General features: G+C 55.5%; 1 protein-coding gene across 1 annotated transcript; it reads right to left on the reverse strand.

Annotated features, from left to right (window-relative positions):
- Positions 1 to 40: 40 nt before the first annotated feature.
- On the reverse strand, positions 41 to 343 carry BDV59DRAFT_206691 (uncharacterized protein; the record flags this gene model as incomplete). Its single annotated transcript, XM_073694839.1, has 1 exon — positions 41 to 343. The coding sequence occupies one exon, from the start codon at positions 341 to 343 to the stop codon at positions 41 to 43; it is 303 nt and encodes a 100-aa protein (XP_073542504.1).
- Positions 344 to 568: the final 225 nt, after the last annotated feature.

The raw sequence follows: 568 nt of genomic DNA on the forward strand, positions 1-568 counted from the left end.
GGGGCGGCGGGAGCACGGGGGAACATCAAATCTCGGCGAATCAGCGGGCGAGAAAATGCACCGTACGTTGGGTGGAATTGAGCCTAGGGACTAGGCCCGTCGCATAACATGGGATAACCGGGAGCGGCTTATCCAGTACGTGGGGAATCTGGACCGCCTGTCGCTGGGTCGCTATCCCTCTCCAGCCGGAGACCGTCTTAACGATCGGGGCCACAGTTGTATGGTCGAGCTGATGCTGCTTCTTTAGGTGCGTTTCTACCTCAGCCGGCCAGACTCCGTACCGACATTGGCGGCAGATTATAACCTGGAGCCGGGGTACTTGCTCGAAGAGCTCGTCCGCCATTATATTCGATTGTCTGGAGTGATATAGGTTGGGGATTAGATAGATGGGGATCGACCTACTACCTCTACCCCTTGTTACTGTTATCCCTTTCCTTCTGACAGCTGTCAGCGTGGCTAGGCGGGGGTAGCTCAACAGATCGATCGATCATATTCGATCTCGTATTCTCCCTTCCCCCCTAGCGGGTATTCCCCCATCAAATAAACCCGCCGACTTTACCAGCGTACT

The sequence above is a fragment of the Aspergillus ambiguus genome (genome assembly GCF_047715705.1).
Source record: "Aspergillus ambiguus strain CBS 117.58 unplaced genomic scaffold BDV59scaffold_122, whole genome shotgun sequence".
Classification (NCBI taxonomy): Eukaryota; Fungi; Ascomycota; class Eurotiomycetes; order Eurotiales; family Aspergillaceae; genus Aspergillus; species Aspergillus ambiguus.